Consider the following 17,485-nt stretch of genomic DNA (forward strand, 5'->3'; position numbering starts at 1 on the left):
AACGTCAGCCTTCCTGCTCCTATGATGCTGCTTGGCCTGCTGTGTTCATCCAGCTCTACACCTTGTTATCTCAGCATTCAATTAGGCCTATTATTGCCCCATCAGTCTATTCTCTATTATCAGCAACGCGATGAAATATGTTGTCGATTGTGCACTAAACGGCACTTACACAGCACTAACATATTCATTGACACCACGGTAGGATTTTACCAAGACCACTTTGCTGAAGACCTCACTACAGCCTCGGTCCAATTGTGGACAAAAAAGCTGAATTTCAGAGATGAAATGGCTGCCCTGATTATCAGAACAAAGTTTCCCAGAGTGCAGCATCAAAGAACTCCAACAAAATGGAAGTCAGTGAGGATTAGAGAAAACTTCCTATTGATTGAAGTCATCCCAAATGCAAAGGATGTTTGTTGAAGGCCAATCACCTCAGCTCTAGAACATCTCTGTGGGAGTTCCTCAGGGTAGTGACCTTGGCCTAACTATGTCTACCTGTTTCATCAATGACCTCCCCTCCAAAATAAGGTCAGAATGGGGGATGTTTGCTGATAATTGCAAAGTGTTCAATTCGCAACTCTTCAGATAATGAACTATTCCATGTCCACAAGTAGCAAGACTTGGGCAATGTTCAGGGTCAGCTGTTGTCTGTTATTATTGAAAAGGAGCTGCTGTAAAGTCAAAAGATGTTAAATTTCCCTAGGTCCAATAGACTTTCCTTTCAGATTTAAAAAATGTAATTGACAGGTAGGTTACAAAGGTAGAAAATGAAGTTGTCAAAAATTAAAAGATTTATTGGTGAAGCATGCTCCTAGACTTCCTAAACAAATGAATCTGTGCTGTTGACATTTGCTTTCTCTTTCATAGTTCCTATGTATGAAGGTTCATTTAGCTGACCTTAGCTGTAAGTCTGTATTCTACTTGTTTTGAATGTAACTGAATTGTCAGTGTTTGGGGGCTGTACAAGTTATTTTGAAACTGAGAATCTTATTTTGCTGCTTTCCTCTTTTCACACTTTAGAAAGTAATACGTTCAACACTAGATTATGAAGATAAGGACAACAGTGTGTCAGTGTAGAGGGTTCATAAAGCCATTCAAGGTGGTCTTCTCTTTGACACATTGAAGGAATGATATGATGATTAATCTAAGATTAAAATTCTTGAATACTGTGCTGTATTGGAATGGCATTAGTGTACAGGTATTGAAAAACAGAACCTGCACTTATGTAGCATCTTTCATGACCTGAACATGACCCAAAATACTTGCAGCGAAGTACATTTGAAGTATAACCACTTGTACAGAAAGGTGTCAGTGAATTTATACACAGCAACTTTCCAGAAACCGTGATGAGCAATAAATTATAAATATGGTGTTATTATTGTTGGACAAATGTTGGCCAAAAAGCCAAGATCTTTCTGTCCATTGGAGAGGGCAAAGGGCAGATGGTGATAATGATTGATTGATGAAAGGATTGTTTATGGAGATTTTCCAACCAGCGGCAGGTTGATTGTCAGACTATTGACTGGGAATCCCTCAATGCCAGGGGCTTGGATGGGGCAGAATTTGTTAAGTGCATCAGGAGGCTTTCTAGAAACAATATGTAGCTAGCCAACTAGGGAAGGAGCTGTACTAGACCCTATATTGAGGAATGAGCCTGGTTAGGTGATGGAAGTTTCAGTGGGGGGAACATTTTTGGAAGCAGTGATCATAATTCTGTAAGTTTTAAAATAGTTATGGATAAGGATTAAACTGGTCCTTGAGTGAAAGTAATAAAATGGGGCAAGGCTAATTACAACATTATTCAGTAGGAACTGGAGAAATGAAAGTGGGTGTGACTGTTTGAGAGTAAATCCACATTGAACATGTGCAAGTCCTTTAAAAGCCAGTTGATCAGAGTTCAGGACCAGCATGTTCCTGTGATGATGAAAGATAAGGATTTGGGGAACCCAGATGACAAGAGATATTGAAATTTTAGTCAAAAGGAAAAGGAAACACATATAAGGTTCTGGAAACTGAAATCAGACAAGGCCCTTAAGGAATATAAAGGGAGCAAAAAGAACTTAAAGGAACTAGGAGGGCTCAAGGGGACCATGAAATATTCATGGCAAGTAGGATTAAGGTGAATCCCAAGTTTTATATGTATACTAGGAACAAGAGGGTAGTGAAGGAAAGGGTAGGTCTGCTGAAGGACAAAGGAGGGAACTTATGTGTGGAGCTAGAGGAATTGAGTGAGGTCCTCAATGAACACTTCACAATGGTATTCACCAAGGAGAAGGACATGGAGGATGTTAAGATTAGGGAGGGGTATGTTCATATCCTAGGACATGTCGATATTAAGAAGGAGGAAGTGTTGGGTGTCTTGAAAAACATTAAGGTAGATAAGTCCCTAGGGCCTGATGGAATCTATCCCAGAATGCTAAAGGAGGCAAGGGAGGAGATTGCTGGGGTCTTGACAGAGATCTTTGTATCCTCTTTAGTCCCAGGCAAGGTCCCAGAAAACTGGACAATAACCAATATCGTTCCTTTCTTTAAGAAGGGTAACAGGGATTATCCAGGAAATTATAGGCCACTGAGCCTTACATCAATTGTCAGGAATTTATTGGAGAATGTTCTTAGGGGCAGGATCGACTTGCATTTGGAAAAGAATGGACTTATTAGGGATTGTCAGTATGACTGGAGAGGTCTTGTCTCGGAAATTTGATCGCATTTTTTGAGAAAGTGATAAAGCTGGTTGATGAGGCTAAAGCAGTGGATGTTGTTGACATGGACTTTACTAAAATATTTGACAAGGTCTCTCCATGGTAGCCTGGTCCAGAAGATTAAGTTGCATGGGATCCATGCTGAGTTGGTAAGTTGGATACAAAATTGGCACAGTCATAGAAGACAGAAGGTAGTTTTGGGGGCGTGTTTTTCTGACTGAAAGTCTATGACCAGTGATGTTCTATAAGGATCAGTGATGGGACCTCAGAGATAGCAAGAACTGCAGATGCTGGAGTCAGGGACAGCACAGTGTGGAGCTGGAGGAACACAGCAGGCCAGGCAACATCAGAGGAGCAGGAAAGTTGACATTTCAGGTCAGGGCCCTTTTCAGAAATGGGGGATAGGGAAGGGAGCTCCAAAATAAATAGAGGAAGGAAGGGTGGGGCTGGGGAAGGTAGGTGGGAGGGTGATAGGTGGCTGCAGGTAGGGAACGGTGTGGATTGCTCAGTGGGATGGGTGGGGTGGATAGATATTGTAATTCACCTCAACCACAGCATTCAACTAAGGTAAGTTGAATAATATTTACAAAAACTGGACATGAATGATCACATAGCATATGATCCAATGCATGTGAGCAACACTGTAAAAATATGCTGACCAGAATTGCAAAGGTAAGCCCTTCTGAAACAGTTAAATGAATGTTTTGCGTTAAGGCATAAAAGGTGGGGAGATTTCTTCTGTAATAAGACGATATTGTTAGATAGTAAAATTAAATTGCTTTTGTTGTTCAGTTAAATGCAGTGAGTAAAGAGCCAGAAAGGCTGCAATAGAATAGTCACATTTTGTTTAGCTTTGTATAGTCTTGGATGGATCAAATTTTTACTTTTGTCCCTAGGTGGAAAACAGGCAGAAGCAATTTAGCTGTTTCAATAGAAATGGAAATTGAATTGGGTGTAAAAAGGGCGAACAATTCAATAATGCAAGCTGTTAAAAATGGGAAAAAAAATCAGCCAATATATATTAGAGCACAGTAGGCAAGACATTCACTCTATAACCTCTTCCTTGAGGAATCGTATCATAATCCCACTTCACTATTGGTTTAGAAATTGCAATTTTAAAATGGATTTGCCTTCTGTGTTGAGTTTGAAAACTTCAAACATTTTACTAAATATTGCTCATCAATTTGTGAAAATACCTATGTTATTTGAAATGGCAATTTCAGATGATTAAAATGCTCCATTATTTTGAGATTGTAGTCTTCATAGGAGAACCATAGATTTCTCTTCTGTTCTCCACTGACTGCATCGTGTTCACTTAAAATATACAGCAGACAGCAAATAGCTTTAGGTAATGATTTTTTTTATGTTGGTCAGCAAAATCTGTTACGACAGAGTGTCAATAACAACATTTTGGCAGAAGCTGAAATATTCAGTATTGATACTTTGCAGGCTGGGGGTTTAGTATCATTGTGGATAAGGAAATGATTGCATAAATGAGCATTTTGGTTGTGACTGTGGACCTTGATTTACTGTATGACCTCACTAGCTTATAATTTTAGAATTCTGTAACTTAAAAAAAACTGTACAAACACTTTGTCCCTGTTATAACCATTTATCTACAAGCAGATGTAAACTTGTTTTATAACGTAAAATGTGTGTCGAAAATAAATTAACAGCCGAGTTTGCAAAAAAATGTTTTGACTCTTTCTTCTTTCTAAGTACAGCTTCTGTTTAAAGAAAGCATTCCTATGTTATAGACACACATACTGACCTTGACATTAATTTCCATTTCACTGGGGTCTATCTTGTGTGATGTTTCAGTATCTCAGAGTTGTCTACCATTTGTACTCCACCCTTAATGACAGTTAGATGTGATTCAGGGTGAACTTTGTCATCAAACAGGAACTATGTTTATATACAGACACCACTGGGATATGCCAAGTAGCCAAACATCCGCTCAGGAAATGTTCCTTTTGGGAGGCTCTGTTGATGTCTGCAGACCTGGGCTGTGGCAGAAGCAGCAATGCTTGTTTACAGGAATGTTATTGTGCAGCTTTTTTTTGTCTAGAGTGAATAGACATGTTGTCTAAGAGCTTACAGTGGAATAGGTGTCACCCTTGGCTCAGTGGTGTAGCTCTCAGCTCTGAATCAGCAGGTTGTGCATTCAAGACCACTCTTCAGACTTGAACATAGAATCTTGGCTGATATTTTGAGGGCACTGTCAGGGAACTTGGTTTTCAGATGAGATGTTATATTAAGGAACTCTCTGGTAGCATTTAAACAATGCATGGCAAATTTCAAACATGAATAAGGATGTTCTCACTGACATTTATCCAATCCATCAGCCAACACCTAAAAGGGTCAATATGAATATTTCCATTGCTCAATGCAGAATTTTGCTGTGTTTGACTGCTGTGTCCCCTACATTACAACGTTGGCAAAAGCAAGTGGAACACCATTAACTTCAGTTGTACAGCTGTCCCTCAGCTCCAAATTAAAATTTAGTGTTTTAGAGAAATGGACACCTGGAAAATGTGAGTGCAGCTGGCCTGGATCCAGTACTCCACCACAGATTGACAAAAGGGCCCTTCACCAGGCTACTATAAGCCTCCTGCATGCTAATGAGGGTTTTAGCGCCTTTGTAATACAGCTGCCCAGAATATTGAGAAAATAAACTCACGGAATTTAATAGTGGATGACCTGTGCAAATTTACACTCGAAAAGCAGGTACAATATGTACCAATTTATATCCCCTTGTGTTTTTTACACTTGCATGCACATGTTACAAGGTTGTTTCATGCAGGCAATGTATTGCACTATATGATCCATACATTAACTTGTACAATACAACAACGTCAAAACAAAATTAATCCAATGAAATTCTTTTCTTACTATTTAAATGAGCTAAATAACAACATTTTGTAAACTTGCAAAGCTTTTGAAATCAGGACTTAATTACACAGTATCTAAAACTGTAAAATAGTTTAAACATAGCTTTAAATTGAGGGGTGATAGATATAGGACAGATGTCAGAGGTAGGTTCTTTACTCAGAGAGTAGTAAGGGCGTGGAATGCCCTGCCTGCAACAGTAGTAGACTCGCCAACTTTAAGGGCATTTAAATGGTCATTGGATAAACATATGGATGATAATGGAATAGTGTAGGTTAGATGGGCTTCAGATTGGTTTCACAGGTTGGCGCAACATCGAGGGCCGAAGGGCCTGTACTGTGCTGTAATATTCTATGTTCTATGTTCTACTAATATTATTTTGAGAAGCAGTAATCTTCATGTCAGTTGAAAGTCGTTTCTTTCATTCAATACTTAAGCTAACCCCAGTCAATAATTTATTCTGTCTTTTCATTGATGCCAATATACGATCGTCCCTGCTGCACTGAAAATCAGAGACTAGTTCATCTCTGACCCGTTGAGGTTTCACTGACTGACTGTGTACCTACTTTTCTTTTGTCATTTTTTTAACTTTCCTCTGACACTACAAGTCCATTTTCACCGACACAATTCGTTTATGGCAAATTGCCATTTGGCTGAATCCTTAACAAACCAGGAGAACTTTCTAAAGTTGAATCAGAGATAGTAGGAACTGCAGATGCTGGAGAATCCGAGACAACAAGGTGCAGGGCTGGATGAACACAGCAGGCCAAGCAGCATCATAGGAGCAGAGAGGCTGACGTTTCGGGCCTAGACCCTTCATCAGAAAAAAAGGTTCTTTACCCAGAGAGTAGTAAGGGCGTGGAATGCCCTGCCTGCAACAGTAGTAGACTCGCCAACTTTAAGGGCATTTAAATGGTCATTGGATAAACATATGGATGATAATGGAATAGTGTAGGTTAGATGGGCTTCAGATTGGTTTCACAGGTTGGCTGTAGGCCCGAAACGTCAGCCTCTCTGCTCCTATGATGCTGCTTGGCCTGCTGTGTTCATCCAGCCCTGCACCTTGTTGTCTCGAACTTTTTAAAGTGTTAGATGGTGAATAAGTGTACCTCAGTACCTTTAGCTATGAATGTGTCAGTGCAGAAGAATAGCTAAGCCAGTATACTAGTGAAAAACTTCTTAAGACCATTTATGCCATAACTATGTGATTTACAATTGTGATCCAGTCGACACCTCAGTGTTTTTGAGGAATCCAGTCTATTTCCTGTAAAATGGGTGTGACTTTACTGTCCATTATTGACCTCTAGGTTCTGTACACATGTTTCCTAGTTTTCATCGGAGTATTAGGTAATCTAGCCATCCACACCTTCACAATACATACAATTCACTTAGATGATATCTTCAAAATATTAGAATACAATTTGAGAGTTGAATCCATCACCAAGAGTGGATTGGTAAGGCCACCCAACTACACTGGATGGTGGTGAAAGGACAAAAGGGAAGAACAGACTTGACCTTGTTCTAGTCAATCTACCTGTTGTGGATGCACATGTCAACATTGGTAGCGTGACTACTGCACAGTCTTTGTGTCGATTATAATGAAGATATACATCAGTTCATATTGTGCTTCCTCTGTGTTAAGTAGAGTAGATTATGTACTGCTCCAGCAGCTCAAAACTGGGCTTTTGTGGGGTGCTAAATGCTATTTGCAGCAGTGGAGTTATATTTCACCACATGGTTAGATACATGAGAAGCAACTGGATCAGATACGTGCTGAGGCAGTCAAGCTTGCTTGTCATTGTTCCAGGATGGACTTACTGAATGATTTACTTGGAGATGATAGATACTTTCTAGGTATAGCTAATAACATATTTGCTGGAAGCCTAGGCAAGACGAACTATTTAATTGGGTGCATTTAACAATCTGAGCTATTGTTCAGTACACCTTCAATATGTCAAAGTCCCATTTCTGGTACCTCGACAGATCTTGAGGCTACTTTACAATATGCTACCTCATGTATCTCTCAAATGTTGGTGGTATATATCAGAAACTTGACTTTGCCAGAGGGATTCAGCTGCAGCAGGTTGGTAAATACCAGACACAAACAGATATGAAAGAGAAAAGACGAATCAGCAAAGACCCAGGAAAGGGAAGACAGAACGGCAGTCACTGCTGGAAAAGTCAGGTGGAATCTGGGGCAGTGTTTCCTTATTGAAAATCAAGAGGCTCCCTTGAAAACAAGGCTCTTCCTACTGCAGTTTCTGACTTTCAAGTGAATTCCACTGTTGGTCATAGATCCAGTAAGATAAATCGGACTAAATCTTGAAAATATTGGAAATGCTCACAAGGTTAGGCATCAAGCAAATCTCTGGGGTGAAAAAGCAGCTGGATTAGTTGGCCAGGTATTCTAATGGCCAGAGTTGATGAAACAGTGCAGAATGGAGTTGAACATCAGGACCATCCCCAACACAACTGACTCCATGGAAATGACCTGGGTAATTAAAATTTCCCATGGAAAATTCCTCTGCATTTGGAGCCCTCCAATAATGTTGGAAACTTCAGAGGGTTCTAAATCAGTAAAGCTCAATAGTTACTCAGGTAAATTTAGGAGACTGAAAACCTACTATAACTCCTGAGTAATAATTAAGCTGACTCACCCCCTTCAATCTCCCTCAGCTCCTACATTCCCAGAACTATGACAACCCTTCCCACTCGTCCAGACCCTGTCCTGACCTCATATTGTCTTCCCCACCATTTGAAACCAGCAATCCCCCACACCCACACTCCAACCCCATTGGCCTGAAAGCTCCTCCCCACTCCTCCCAGACCCGACAACCCCTCCTATCGACTGGACCCGACACCCTCAAATGGACCCCAGCCCAACATTTCCAGCCACCTGGGCTATTGAATCCTTCTTCACCACTGTGATGTCACTTCCTTAGCATCAGCAACCAGTCACAATGGATCTTCTGTTGGGTGTCTACACCTGTGCGCACATATTTGCTGAACCTTGAAAACAAATCCATGCAGTGGGCAGAAATATCCACCCATTGTGTTCCTATTGATTTGTTAGTCCAAAGAAAACTGAAGCCTGGATCTTTAAGAAAATCTTAAATGATGGCTGACAGTATTGATAATGCATTTTATTTAATGAATTGCTCTCAAGCCTACTTTTGTTTTGTAGATAACATGCTCAACATTTTCATTCCCATCAAAACATATAATATTTACCCAATTATGTCGACAACTGATGAAGATTTTAAAGATGTGATACTAAATTAAAAGGGACTGTGATAGCACCATAGAATTCTAACACTGAACAGTAAAAGTGCTACTTCTAATATTTCTTTTGAATCTGTTTTCCCAGGAAATGCACGAGTGAGAGGGCAAGCAGGGCTTCTTTCTGAGCGCCGAGGGTCATACCCAGTCATTGATTTTCGCCTTCTGAATAGTAAGTACCAACAAAATACTTGCGACAAAAACCTTACAGAAGCTAGAGCTTTTATTCACAGCGCAGAGACTGCTGCTTTTACTGAATTCCTGGAAGTGGATGCCGTCTTATGAATTTGCAGTGAAATTTAAGTAGAGAAGTTTACTGCCTGGCCATCCGACATAGATTTCCCTTTTGAAACCAAACTGAAGCAGCATCCGAAATTGACTGCACTAATTGATTGCATGCATTCAATTCTGTCATGACACTTAAAATATAAACTTAAATAAGTGGCCGATCCCCATATATGAAATGTAAATGGCAACTGTTCTGAAGAAAAGCCTCTGGCCTGTGAACCAATACTGTAGTTATGATATGCCTCACATCTTCCAAATTACTCATAGGTTAACTTTTATTACCTCAGCAGCTGGGGATTTTCTGTTGAAGAGAAGTATGTTAGTTGAATGATTGACTGCAGTTCGTCATACGGGGCACCATTACTAACTAAAATGTGGCTTGAACATCTTGTTGCTCGTCCAGTAAACTTATGAAAGCAATGCTCACAGAGAATCCAGTCACTTTTTATTTAGCTTTGGGGAGAGAGGGGGAGGAAGGAGCAAGTTAATTCATACAAACTTGTATAAGCAAGAGCAGGCTAATGTCTATCGTTAAGTCCGTTTGTGGAAAACTAACGGGGAACTTCTGACAAGCTTCAGTTACTAAAGATCAGTCCCTGATCCATGTTAATGTTACCCTACACTTCACAGCTAATAATAGTTACTTGAGCTATTTCAATGCTGTTGCACAATACTTGATTAAATCAATAGTGTATTGAACACATCCCATTTTAAAAAGAAACACACTCTGACATTGTGTATAATTAGCAGAAACTTTAAGAATATTATTGGTCTACTTTACAGCAAAGTGACATATGTACTAATGTAAGCCCTGGCAGTGACATCCTACCAATAAACTCAATAATAGTAATCAGTTGCTTGTGACAGCTAGTGTACTCTAATGCTTTTCAATCATATGCAAATCTTGGCTTGCATGCTTTGAAGCATAATGCTGGATCCTAGCAAATCTCTTGGAAAACTTTCATGTTAAATAATCTCTGCAATTGGCAAAAGTACAAAATTAAAACACTCAAATGATTAAAGTCCATTTCCTATGCTGACTTTGTAGCATTCATATGCACACAGCATTGCAGCACCTGCTTCCGGCTTTATGTAGTATAAGCTTCAAATAGGAAACCTTCAAAGAGACTGAAACACACACATTGACTATATTAAATTGCTGGAGCACTTTTGACATACGAAAGACTTTATTTTAGGTTGCTTAAGTGCAAGTTTGCAATATCCTAATTAAACAGCTCTCAGCAATATTTTAATAACAAGAAGTTCTTTAGTCTGTAATTTGCCATTTTTTCTCTTTGCATGTACTGTTGTTATATTTAATAGTTAAGTTTCATTCCTCCATAAAATGTTAGTTGTCTATCAAAAAGCCACAAGAGAGAGAATTCCTTTTGCCCATCTCAGATTGTGAAATCTTAAAATAATAATATATATTCAAAAATTTCACTGTACTGTATGGAAGACATTTCGTTAAAATCTGAAAAGTTTGCCATTTATCCATTCATTAAAAAGAAATGTCAGGAAGATTATTTCACAATAGATTGTTTAAAACAAGAGTAAACTTTTAAAGTAAGTACGTTCAAAATGGTGACTTTGTTTATTTTATATATTCTTGAATTCAGCTGGATCCCAGTAACTGACTATAATGACATACGTGAGAAAAAAAGAAAGAAATTGCACACTCATGTGAGTCTAAACCTTATGGTGGTAATGACAGCAATACTATCAGTCTTCATTGTCATTACTCCTGCAAATTTGACAGTAACTTCTGGAGCATACCACATGTACAGTTAACCGTGGAATATTAAAATGATACAATGCTTCTTCTCCACATGGTGTGGTGTTTGAGGCTCCCTCACAATGCAATCAATTAAAATTTGTTTTTATTCATTCATGGGATGTGGGCGTCACTGGCAGGACCAGGATTTATTGTCCATCCCTAACTGATCTCGAAAAGGCTGTGGTGAGTGCACTTCTTGAACCACTACATTTCTCTGTACTATAGGGACAGTTTGAAAGGTTAAACAGTAGGCTTGTGGTTGTGCATGCTTTCAATTTTAATCAACATTTTCAGTAAATACAGGATTAGATAAGGGAAAAGAAGGAAGACAGGCAGATAAAGTGATTAACAAGGCACATGAGAACCTTGCCTTCATTAGGCAAGGCATTGAATACAAGAGCAAGGAGGTAATGATGGAGCTACATATACCATTTGTTTGGCCAAAGCTGAAATACTGTGGGCAGGATATGACTGACCAGAGAGGGTGCAGAGGAGATTCACCAGGATGTTGTTTGGACTGGAGTGAATCACTTATAAAGAAAGACTAGATAGGCTAGGGTTGTTTTCTGTAGAGCAGAGAAGGCTATAAAAGATCTGATTAGGGTGTACAAAGTTCGAGGGAGCAGAGAGGGTAGATAGGGAGAAACTTCTGCCTTAATAGAGGGGTCAATAATCAGGGGGCACAGTTTTAAGTTAAGGAGCAGGAGGTTTAGAGGGGATTTGAGGAATATTATTTTCACTCGGTGATTTATGGGTATCTGGAACCCACTGCCTAAGAGGGTGGCAGAGGCATGAGCCCTCAAGATATTTAAGAAGTACTGAAATGCCATGACACAAAGGGCTATGGGTCAAGAGCTGGAAAATCGGATTAGAATTGATGACCACCACAGACACAGTGGACCAAAGGGTTTTTTCCCCGGCCATAAAACCTCTATTGCTCTCAGATTCTTTTCATGAGCTCCCCATACTTGATACTGGAAATAAGGGTGCAACAGTCAAAGGAGAGGGGCTTCAGAAGATGGTATGCAGTAGAAAGAGGAAGCTTCCAAGATCATAAAATCATAAAAAGTAGCAGGAGTATGCCACTCAGCTCCATGGGCTTGCTGTGCCATTCAGTAAGATCAGGGCTGATCTGATCATGGCCTTTGCTCCATTTCTTGTCTGCCATTACCCTTGACCCCTTGTCTGTCAGAAATCTGTTAATTCAGCCTTGAATTTATTCAAGAATCCAGCCTCCGCTGCTCTCTGAGCAACAGAATGTCAAACGCTAACTATGCTCTGAGAGATGAAATTTTTCCCCATTTCCATCTGCAAAGCAGTGCACTTTGCTTTAAACTGTGCCCTTCATTCTAGATTCCCTCATGAGGGAAACAGTCTCTCAGTTTCTACCCGCTTAATTCATCTCAGAATATTAAAAATTCAAATAAGATCACCACTTATTCTCCTAAACTCCAAAGAGGCTTTAGGGTTTGGGAAAAGAAGAGAAAATTGGAGAGAGAAGAAAAATGAGTCATTTTAAGCCTCCTCCAGTGTACCAATATTAAAGATCAGTAGAGACAGGCAGTTACATTGCTTCTGGAGCTGCACATAGTTTAGTGGTTGCATTATTGGCCAGTAAACCAGAGACTTAAACTAATGATCTAGAAACATGAGTTCAGATCCCACCATAGGATCTGAAAGACTGAATGGCTATTACACGCAACAGCAGGATGTGATGGCGTTTCTGCGATCCAACAGATGTGTTTCTATAACTGACTAAGCCAATAGGTCTGTATGCTTTGGACTGAGGAGAACAGACATGAGGACTATACCACAGAGAACAGCCAGGGAGGGAACAAGTATTATTTGGGACAAAGCCATCAAATTTGGAGGTGGGAGAACAGTTGAGAGGAAACAGGTGTTTTCTTAAAATGGATAAGTTCCCTTCAAAATATAATCTAACAGACTATTAAAGGAGGATCTAAGTATAACTGCACTAAACATGAAGTTTTGGTCCCAAGTGCAGTACATTTTTTTAATGGTTTGAAAGATGTCTCCAAATATTCCCATTTATAAGGTGTCTATGAGCTACGTCGGTCTTCCACTACATCTCAAAAACAATGTGTGTTTGTGATGGGATGTGCTGTCAGGGATTCCATTAGGGTTGATCTGACTTTGATCTGTTCACTTTCAGAACTAATGGGCTGAATCTTACTTATTTTTGCTAAGTGTCAGTTGTGTCAAGTGTTATGGAGGGTTTCTGTCTGTCAGACCTAATTTCTCACTGCATCTTACCAAACGTACCTCATTAGCAACCTATCCCACCCCATAGCACCCCTCTCATCCAATTCTAGCCCAATTCTACCCACTCACTGCTCTCAAAATAACACACCACTGCCCAAAATTGACCAGTATCCCTGGTGCTGGTGCCGTCTTTAAAAGTCTGTGGTGCTCCCGACAGAGCACTGTTAGTCTGGAGCTACCCTGTACAGTGCAGTTTCTGACATTTGCCCTGAACATGGCAAACAAAGGAAATTCGGTGCCCCACTTTGCAGATGGGGACCCAGTGCTCCTACTGGTTGGTTGGTGCTGAGATAGAATATCCACTTCCCCCGGGACTGGCGATGGAGGCCTAGACACCAGACCATGCAAGCCTGGTCCATGGTTGCCACCCAAGTCTTAGTAGGCACTGCTAAGTGCTTTCTAGTGAGGATCTCATCCCAACAACCAGAACTTAGTTAAAAGATGCAGCAAGTTGTTCCCAATGTCAAGATAGGCCTCACTGGGCTTCTCAAATGATTCTGCCACATTTCTAACTGGAGCCCATGTCATTTAGTCCCTTATCAAATTCTGCCCAATGTTGTTACCTTTGTTACCTTCATTTCATTCCATTTACTTGTTAAAAAGTAGCATGTTGTTATCGACTGAGAGGAAGAAGCACCTGGATCTCCTACTCGGAGGGCTTGAAAGCCCTCTGTTTCTTTCTTTCCCGTAGGCCCAACCAGTCCCCCTCTACTGACACTCTTATTAACTTGGCTAAACTGGTCCTCACTCTCAACAATTTCTGCTTCGATTCCTCCCATTCCTTACAAACCAAAGGGGTGGCCATGAGCAACAGCGTGGGCCCGAGCTATGCCTGCCACTTTGTAAGATTTGAGAAACAGGCCCTCTTTCACAACTACACTGGCACCATCCCTCACCTCTTCCTCCGCTATATTGATGACTATTGGTGCAGCCACGTGCTCCCACGAAGAGCTCGAGCAGTTCATCAACTTTACCAACACCTTCCACCCCACCCTCAAACTCACCTGGCCTATTTCTGACACCTCCCTCCCCATCCTGGACCTCTCCGTCTCCATCTCTGGAAACCAACTCACTACAGGCATTTATTTCCAACCCACTGACTCCCACAACTACCTCAACTTACCTCCTCTCACTCACCCTCCTGCAAAAATGTTATCCCATACTCTCAATTCCTCCACCTCTGCCACATCTGCTCCCAGGATGAGGCGTTCCACTCCAGGACATCCCAGATATTCTCCTATTTTAGGAACCATAGTTTCCCATCCTCTGTAATTAAGGATGCCCTCAACCATATCACCTCCATTTCCCACACTTCTTCCCTCAAACCCTCTCCCCCCAACAGCAATAAGGATAGAGTCCCCTTAGTCCTCACATACCACCCCACCAACCTCCAGATCCAACGCGTCATCCTCTGACATTTCCACCACCTACAATCAGACTCCACAACCAAAAAGATATTTCCCTCCCCTCTCACCTCTGTCCAAGGCCCCACCAATCCTTCCAGATCTGGCAGAGATTCACCTGCACTTCATCCAACCTTATCTATTGCATCCGTTGCTCTCGATGTTGTCTCCTCTGTATCGAGGAGACCAAATGCAGACTCGGGGACTGGTTCGCAGGGCATCTGCACTCTGCATGCAACAATCAACTGGACCTTCTGGTTGTCATCCATTTTGATTCCCCCTCCCACTCCCCTGACGACATGTCCATCCTTGGCCTCCTCCACTGTCAGAGTCAGGCCAAATGTAACAACACCTGATATTTTGCCTTGGAAGCTTACAGCCCAATGCCTTAACATTGATTTCACCAGCTTCAAGATCCCTCCATGTCCAGCCTTCCCCCTCCTAATGTGACCTAACCTGTCCATTGTCCTACTCACCTCTCCGCTCCACCTTACCATGGACCAATCACAATAACCCCCTACCTGCATCCACCTATCACCGTCTCTCCTACCCTTTTACCCCAGCCTCATTCCCCCATCCTTCTATTTATTTCTGGGCCCCACTCCCCCTGCCCAGACCTGATGAAGAGTTTCGGCCCAAAACATTGACTTACCTGCTTCTCGGGTGCTGTCTGACCTTTGTGCTTTTCCAGCCTTACACCTATAGACTCTGACTTCCAGCATCTGCAGTCCTTATTGTCTCGAAGTCTGTGTGTGAGACTTACATCTGCTGCACCTCAATGTTGCATTTGAATGTGCCCCATTTGTACTTGATTGAGTCAATCAGCGTGCTGATAAATCATCAATGACATCGGAACAAATCACGACTGAACAGGCAGAGAACCTTTGAATGAACTAGTTGCATCTTTGTCGAAAGGGAAAGTGAATCATTTGTTGCTTATTTCTTCTCAGTGTAACTTGGCCTGTCTGCCAATGAGGATATACAAACAACTGCCAGTCTGGTGTCCAACCAATGATAAGAAAGTTAGGTTATGTATCAAAAGCGCTACTGATTCATTACTGTCTATTATGCACGACCACCTAAGACAAGCTAGCACCCCCAACCTTTATTGAACAACAGGAATTAGCCCTAATTAACTCTCTAAAATGCTTCTATTCACAATAATTGTACTCTGTACATCTAAAGGCATGGAACTTGTTAAGCATACTCTATTATACATTATAATATGTATTGTATGGTGCAGTGCCCCACATTATATTCTGAAACTTATTGTAAGCAACACCATGGGCAGTAATAGTAGATACATCTACTATAATTGAACTAGAATGGTGCTGTTTTTGATTGAGTGGTTTTATGGTTGCTTGCCAGCGGGAGAATAACCTATTCAATGACCTCTTTAGTTTTAATAATCTACCAAATATACAGAGTACATTTTGACATAAGATGCATTTATTTTGTGTGCTTTGTTTTAACCTGGTCCAATTATTTCTATTTTTTTTGTTTAGCAACTGCACATTCAGGTGAAATCGGCACAAGGAAAAGGGTGAAAAGACTTTTGAGCTTTCAGAGGTATTTCCACGCTTCTCGACTGCTACGTGGCATTGTACCACAGACATGTCTGCATTTATTGGATGAGGACTACCTTGGGCAAGCCAGAGTATGTGAGATTTGAATTATTATCACCTGTCAATTGAAACTGGAAGCACAATTTATAAACTTCTAAAACCCATTTTAGAATTTGATTTGAAGTAGGTTAAGGGGTTTCCACTTTATTCTGAGGGAGTATCTTGGCTTATTAATAGATCTTTCGTCTGGGTGAGAAAGTTGTGAGTTCTAGCACAAAACTCTGGACAGGGTCTTCATCTGGGTTGTGGAAACCCCACCTTTTGCATTTTGCAGCTTCAAAACTGTACACACAATCCATGTGTGACTTCTGTGCCACTTTGTCTTTTCTCGCTGAGGTCAGATTCACCGTGTGGTTGTCAGAAGCAATGAAATAAAATCTTATATTACAGCCTAATTAGCAACATTGGGGTACTTTCCCTCCAAAAAGTAGGTTTAGTTTTCAATGTTCTGTGTTCCTCTGCCTGCAGTGGAGCTTTTATTGGAATTGAAATATGAGGAGATGATGGTGCAGTGGTATTGGTGCTAGACTAGTAATCCAGAGACTCACCTAATATTCTGAGGCATGCAGTCCCCAGCATCACAGATGCCAGTGTTCAGCCAATTTAGTTCAGTCCACATGATATTAAGAAACAGATGGAGTCACTTGATCCTGCAAAGGCTATGGGCCCCGACAATATTGTGCTCCAGAACGTGCCGCTCCCCTAGCCAAACTGTTCCAGCATGGCTATAACATTGGCACCCACCCAAGAATGTGAAAATTGCCCAGGTATGTCCTAAACATAAAAAGCAGGACAAATGCAGTCTGGCCAATTACTGCCAATCAGTCTACTCTTGATCATCAGGGAAGTGACTGAATATGTCTTAAACAGTGCTATCAAGCTTAGTAATGACTTGCTTAGTAATGACCTGCTCCCTGACACTCAGTTTGCATTCCACCAGGGCCACTCAGCTACTGATATCATTACAGCCTTGGTTCAAACATGGACAACATAGAGTTGAATTCTAGAGGTGAGGTAAGAGTGACTGCCATTGACATCAAGGGCAGACTTGATTAAATGTAGCACCCAGGAGTTCTAGCAAAACTGGACTCAATCGGGAATATGGGGAAAAATCTCTGGAGCCATGCCTGAAAAAGGAAGGAAGATGATAGTGATTGTTGGAGGTCAGTTTTTTCAGCTCCAGGCCATCCCTGCTGGAGTTCCCCAGGGCAGTATCTTTTCCCAACCATCTTCAGCTGCTTC

At 41.1% G+C, this 17,485-nt stretch overlaps 1 protein-coding gene across 4 annotated transcripts in view; it reads left to right on the top strand.

The window, feature by feature from the left end:
* LOC109935077 (cAMP-specific 3',5'-cyclic phosphodiesterase 7B-like) overlaps positions 1 to 17,485 on the top strand; it is a 143,626-nt gene that overhangs the window by 81,582 nt on the left and 44,559 nt on the right. For all 4 annotated transcript variants that reach the window (XM_048597439.1, XM_048597438.1, XM_048597440.1 and 1 more), the window contains 2 exons: positions 8,956 to 9,039; positions 16,124 to 16,275. In XM_048597439.1, the coding sequence (XP_048453396.1) occupies positions 8,956 to 9,039; positions 16,124 to 16,275 (236 nt within the window). The remainder of the gene's footprint in view (positions 1 to 8,955; positions 9,040 to 16,123; positions 16,276 to 17,485) is intronic.

This window comes from Rhincodon typus, chromosome 5 (assembly GCF_021869965.1).
Source record: "Rhincodon typus isolate 14 chromosome 5, sRhiTyp1.1, whole genome shotgun sequence".
Classification (NCBI taxonomy): Eukaryota; Metazoa; Chordata; class Chondrichthyes; order Orectolobiformes; family Rhincodontidae; genus Rhincodon; species Rhincodon typus.